Source organism: Vollenhovia emeryi, unplaced genomic scaffold (assembly GCF_000949405.1).
Source record: "Vollenhovia emeryi isolate VEMERY1.0 unplaced genomic scaffold, V.emery_V1.0 DF939767.1, whole genome shotgun sequence".
In the NCBI taxonomy this organism is placed as follows: domain Eukaryota; kingdom Metazoa; phylum Arthropoda; class Insecta; order Hymenoptera; family Formicidae; genus Vollenhovia; species Vollenhovia emeryi.
This window is the reverse complement of record NW_011966599.1, coordinates 1-5,913: the sequence shown is the minus strand read 5'-3', so window position 1 is coordinate 5,913 and position 5,913 is coordinate 1. Positions and strand designations below refer to the sequence as shown.

The 5,913-nt window shown below is 43.3% G+C and overlaps 1 protein-coding gene across 2 annotated transcripts; it reads left to right on the top strand.

The window, feature by feature from the left end:
- Positions 1–360: 360 nt before the first annotated feature.
- Positions 361–3,941, top strand: LOC105556802 (apolipoprotein D-like). 2 transcript variants are annotated; one of them, XM_012003913.1, is made up of 5 exons: positions 361–465; positions 1,968–2,087; positions 2,425–2,551; positions 2,721–2,816; positions 3,166–3,941. In XM_012003913.1, exons 2-5 carry the CDS (start codon positions 1,968–1,970, stop codon positions 3,633–3,635), a joined length of 813 nt encoding a protein of 270 aa, XP_011859303.1. In that variant the 5' UTR covers positions 361–465; the 3' UTR covers positions 3,636–3,941. The 2 variants fall into 2 exon arrangements, with proteins under 2 accessions (XP_011859303.1, XP_011859302.1); XM_012003912.1 differs by having other exon boundaries at positions 366–465; positions 1,965–2,087.
- The last annotated feature ends 1,972 nt before the right edge of the window (positions 3,942–5,913 follow it).

Here is a 5,913-nt window from a genome sequence, read left to right as displayed (position 1 = left end):
GAGCTCGCTTTAAATCACAGTCGCTTCTGGGCAAAAAAGCGGGAGAACTTGCGTATATGTTACATACAGGGAATTAGCAATTCTGAGAAGGCATTATAGTATTATATGTTCATGTGTAACTTGGATGCGTCATCGTGCTCATTGGACGTAATTGAACGTCAGCGATAATACCGCTTTTTTTTTCTAGTAGAAACGACGTACAAATATATAAGACAGTAAGTTTATCATAAAAAAAAAGTAAGATGAATCAGTACGAACTTATGGAGGAAAAACAGTGAGATATTCTGTATCTCGATTCTCGCTCGCGTTATGTATCTCGGTGGCTGTGTGCGCGCGCCTGTGTACGGGAGCCTGTAATTGTGGGGCTGCCCGGGAGTGGGGCACCAGCCGCATAAAGTCCATCTCTCTAGTGGGACTTGTGTTTATAGTGCATACGCACAGCGATCGACAGCAGCAACTTTCACAGTGAGTACACCTTCGAGCTGGTACATTTTCAACATTTTCAACATCCTCTCCTGTCGACCGTTCACTTTTCACGTAAGCATCCCTGCAACGATTATCTAAATTTCTATTCGTACGTTTCGGGAGAAAAGGAAGACGTTCACTATGTTCTGCGCGGAGCGAGACGAGAAAGCGACAGTGATTAAAGACGAGAGCGTCGCTACTGCTGTCTCTACGAAATAAATCCTGATTTTGCGCCTGTAACGAAGGAGTTTCCCGCGGGCGGAAAGACACTAATTGATTTACGTCGGTGCGCACACGGAATGAGAATATTCCCGTGCGTAGTGAAAGGTCGCAGCGGGTCGATCCTAATCGTGAATTCGTCAGTCATCGCCGCGCATTTATTATCGCGTGGATAGCGAAGGAGAAAGAGAGAGATGAAGTACAATAGCGCGGAGACATAAATCGGAGGTCCTTGCTCTGCGATGCGTGTCCAAGGCGAGCGTGAATCATGCTACTCTATCGGTTGTACTTGGGAGTCCGAGATTGTGGCTGCGCGCGTTTATCTAAAAAATGTATTCGATACCAGACGTATTGTTACGCGTATCAGGAAGTCGGGCTAAAGTATTCGGGGAAAAAACAATGCGCGTGACGTCACCACTTCCGTCGAAACCTTCGTAATTGCGTCGGGCACGAGATCCGATTTGTATCGCGCACCGTCCGCGCACAGAAAATTGTTATTAGTAGATGCTCTTTCATTGAGTTTTTTTTCATTCTATATTATTTCTGTACCGTCGCTGTTCGCAGAAGAATTGTTAATAGAGGAGGTCCCCTATCATGCGATAGGCTCCTAGTACGAGATAGCGGGGTTTCTGTTAAATTAATAAGGCATCATCTGTTGATCAAGCTTCTAATCGACCGTGGCTGGCGATGTGTTTTTAACACAGAAAATTGATCGCGACAAATATTACCTCAGCCAGGGTTTGAACCTGGACCTGCCTACACTCTAGGCGGGCGTCTCACCAATTCGACCACCGCGGTAATACTTTTCGCAATAAATTTTCTGTGTTAAAAACACATCGCCAGTCATGGTCGATTAGAAGCTTGATCGTTGTTAGTCATTTGCTGGCGTCATATAATTCTCGATGTTATCGTTGATTCCACCATGAATTTATTGCCCCTGGGGCGAAAACTGTTTGGTGAAAAATTCATTCTTAGATTGTGTAGTCGTTGCAAAAAAAGATTTGCGATTGAATTTGGGTAACGAAAGCCAGCTATCTCATGTTAGAAACCTATCTCATAGAGGACTTTCCTTCATAACGGTTGCAGAACCTGAAATAATGATAGTAAGCGACTAATGAGAACGCGAATTTTTGTTATCAAAGATTAGAAATGCACAAACAGTTACTTGCTACTGATAATTCATACCAAGTTTTCAGGAAAATCCCGATATGCGTGTACGGTAATCTCAGAAACCAAAGTCGCTTGAGCGATGTGTTCATTTACTTTCTTTTTTTCCCCAGAAGATGCAGTCCTTGACCTGGTGTTTGGTATTGGCGGGATGCCTCGCTCTCGCACAGGCTCATTCGTATCACATGGGTGCTTGTCCCATTGTGGAACCTGCGCAGGGTTTCCAGATGAGTAGAGTGAGTCGAAGAATTTATATTCAAACAGGGAATATTATGCGGCATAGATTTTTATCTTTACTTTCGTCGCGAGCGAAATATACTGGGAAAGACTCTCGTCGGATAAAACAATTAAACAGTGTTTCCGATGGTCAATTTTTCCGATTCAATTATGAATACATCCGATGAAATTTCATTGAAAAACCGATCACATTTTTCATCGGGTTGTTATTACGTAATTGGATTATCCGATTATAATTAATCGGAGACAGTTTTCTCAGTGTAGTAATTTGTGAAAAGTTTTCATTTTGCAACAACAAATTAATTCCAGAAATAATCGGTTTGCGTGAAATTTTAGTTCCTAGGCCTGTGGTACGTCATCCAGAAAACGTCGACCGGCAGCAAGTGCATCACTTACAACTACACGCGGGGAGAGGAGCCGGGCGAGTACGTGATAACGCAGGACTCGGATCATCTGATCTTAGGTGAGACAATTAAAAAGCAATTAAGCGCAATTGGCGAAGAAAGGAGGCGATACGCGAGCGCTTCTACGAAGCGCGTATCGGGCTCCATCGCGTCATAAAAGCCCGTCAATGGGATAAATGTCTAGCAAGTGGGATGAATTATCCGTAATTGGGCGATGAATATGTACAGGTCTTACGCCATTGAAGCACGAGTATCATTATACTGGCCAGCTGACTGTACCCGAACCGAGTACTCCAGGACGTATGGAGGTCCGCTTTCCTCTCAGTAAGTGTCTTAACACGATTTCACGTCGTAATATTTAAAAACGGAAGGGACAGTTTTTACAGATTTTATGAAAATGAGAGAACATCGTAGATAAAAATTCTGCACGCTGCGTAACAAAGCCCGATTGAAGAGAAACGTACGTTCAGATGTAGCCGCGGCGGCCACCTTCTCCTCCTCCTCCTCCTTTTCCTTCTCAATTTATCACAATGACAAGATATTAGACAAATTGAAGATAGAAATTTGCCGCGTACCAATCTCGCGATAAACAATAATTCTCGCTTAATAATTTACGAATTGCAAGTCAAGACATTATCGAGTTGTGCAACTGAAATTCGTACCTGTGATTTAGATGTGGCCGGAAGCGCGTCCCATGTGGTATTCTTGACGGATTACGACACCTACGCCGGTATATTCACGTGCCAGAAGCTGGCGTTCGCCCATCGACAGAGCGCGACGATCCTCTCGAGGACCAGGACACTGGATCAGGCGGATGTGGACAAGATACGTCAGCGGTTGGGCCAGTACGGCGTCGACCCGTACGACCTGAGCATTATCGCGCAGTCCGGCTGCTCGCAGGGCAACAATACCGTGGACATCAACATCGATCCCAACACCTTCACTTCGGAGAACCTCGGCAACGTGGTGCGCAAAGCGGGCGAGAAGATCGGCGACGGCTTCCATTGGATCGCCGAGACTGGCAGCCAGGTCTATCACAAGATAGCCGGGACAGAGGAGGAGCCGACGACGACAGAGCGAAACAACCGCGCTACGATAAACGGCGAGAGATTGGAGACCAACGACGTGGAGTGGATTCCCTAAAAAAACTCAACAGAGCGAACTCGTCAATTACTTTTTACGTCATTTGCGATCTCGATGCAATCAGTCCTTATTACTCGTCCGATAGATCTATTAAGGCCATTCTTTTAGTGCATGTTTGACCTTCAACCATTTTACTTGATTGCGACGTAAAACGAATTTAAAACGTAAATTTAATTGCGACGGAAGAGAAAGGAATCGTCATAGATTTAATCTCTTAAATTATGGATGATTTAAAAAATGCGAATACGCGTTTCTGATAATATGTACATTAAATCTGACATTCAATAAAACTTGAAAACGAAAGCATAATGTATATTTTTTATTGATATATTTTATGTTTCACCTAAGAATATAATTTATCAGTCGATGGTTCGACCTTACTCGCACTACTATGATTTACTTACAATACTTGGATATCTTGCAACGTTAAAAATATCGATAAATATTGATGCAATTGTTATTCGCGAGTGCTGATAAATTAACCAACGATTATCTCAATAACTCAAAATTATTTGCACAGTTTACACGTAAATTTTTCAGAAGGGCGCGAATTGGAACACGAGTCTTTCAAAATTAATGTAATATTAAAGAAAGAAAAACTGTATAAGAGTTGATCTGGCACTATTTTTTCTGTGCAGATTCGAGTCTCATCCGAGACTTTAGCCATCGCTTTTCAAGAGGATGTAATGTTGCACATCAATCGCACGATAAAATACAATAATTAAAGTAATAATGCCGAGGTTGTTTTATTGATTCATTTCCCAAGCCTGTTTCCAAGGGATTCCTTTCGGCAGGGTTGGAATTTCAAGGCGCACAAATGCCGAGCGACGTGGCGTGGCAACACCAGCGATAGGTGCACGAATAGATATGCGACGGGCGCGTGCCCCAACGGGAGATACGGGGTGTCCACCATAGCGTACCGGTACCCCGTGCCGATTTTGCGGCTTGCACCTTATTTCCATACGTTCCCATAGATAAGATCAGCGAGCACGTGGCTCGAGAGGGACGCGCATTGTCGCCGGCTGTGAAATAGTATCGGGGAGAAACAAACCCCCGTAATCTCTGCGACTGTATCGCAGATTTTCCCTTCGTGGAACTGCACGGGGTATTTGTCGAGCGTGGGAGCGCGGCGACGTTATACGTATTTGTATTTCTTTTTGCAGCTGATATTTATGTAAGATTTCTAAGCGAACGCGCGAACAGGATAACGAGGGGAAAAAATGATCGCCATTCTTCCGAGCCATTCCGAGATCGTGGCTTTGCGGAATCAAGGCGGGTCCGCATTTACGTTTCTCGGGGTACGAAAGTGAAAAAAAAGCAGAAACAAATGATACGCCCCCTATTTACCCGCGTGAGTGTAAACCGCAAGGTAGAGTGTGGCGGACAGAAACCAACATCCTTACTCCATGACCAAAAGGAAAGGAGGAAAACGAGTTCAAATCAAACGCGTTAAATATCAAATCAAGCAGGTGCTAAACTCTAACAAAGATCCTATACCTTTCCTGCTTAAATTAAGAGAACTTGAATCCAAGGACAACAGCTCAATCGCGAAATCACAAAATTATAAACTAATTCCAATAGATTTCGAGGTCAATTACTTAAATTATAAGTTTATTAATAAAGACGATCCTCGTTACAAAGTTTATCGAAATCGTTATCTCTTTGGTCCGGAAGACTGATTAAAAGTCATTAGATTCACACAATCGAGTCCAAATCCCCGGTAAAGCACTTAAATGTGTTGACCGAAAAACGGACGAAACTTTGACTTTGTCAGACCTTGACGGAACGTGACAAATTACAAGATTATTCGAGCAACAAACTCAGCTCATTCGCAGTCTCTCGGACTCGAGTAGCACTAATCCTGAGTCTAAGGTCAAGTTGCCGGTGGTCAAACTTCCAACCTTCGACGGACGCACGGAAGAGTGGAAGCGATTCGCGGAGACCTATCAGGCGATGATACACAACAACGAGAGCATCCCAAATATCCAGAAGTTTCAATATTTGGTAACATCCTTGAGCGGCATCGCAGCTAAGGTAATCGAATCTATCGAGCTTTCTGACGCGAATTACACAGTAAATTGATAAGTCAAATCGACATTTTTGTCGATTTGAAAAATATTCCAGATTGTGATGCTTTCAAAAATATCTATTACAACGTATTCTAGGCTATTTGCCAAAGAGTTTGAAATATTGCAACGTATTCCAACATATTCCACCTTATTTGCCAAAGATTACGCTACAATGTAACGTATTCTAGTCTATTTGCCAAAAATTTCGA

Excerpts from the sequence above, each read along its gene's own strand:
- LOC105556802 (XM_012003913.1), top strand. The coding sequence starts at position 1,968 with ATGCAGTCCTTGACCTGGTGTTTGGTATTGGCGGGATGCCTCGCTCTC. Across the intron at positions 2,552-2,720 it reads CTCGGATCATCTGATCTTAG|GTCTTACGCCATTGAAGCAC; the intron begins GTGAGACAATTA and ends GAATATGTACAG. Across the intron at positions 2,817-3,165 it reads GGAGGTCCGCTTTCCTCTCA|ATGTGGCCGGAAGCGCGTCC; the intron begins GTAAGTGTCTTA and ends CCTGTGATTTAG.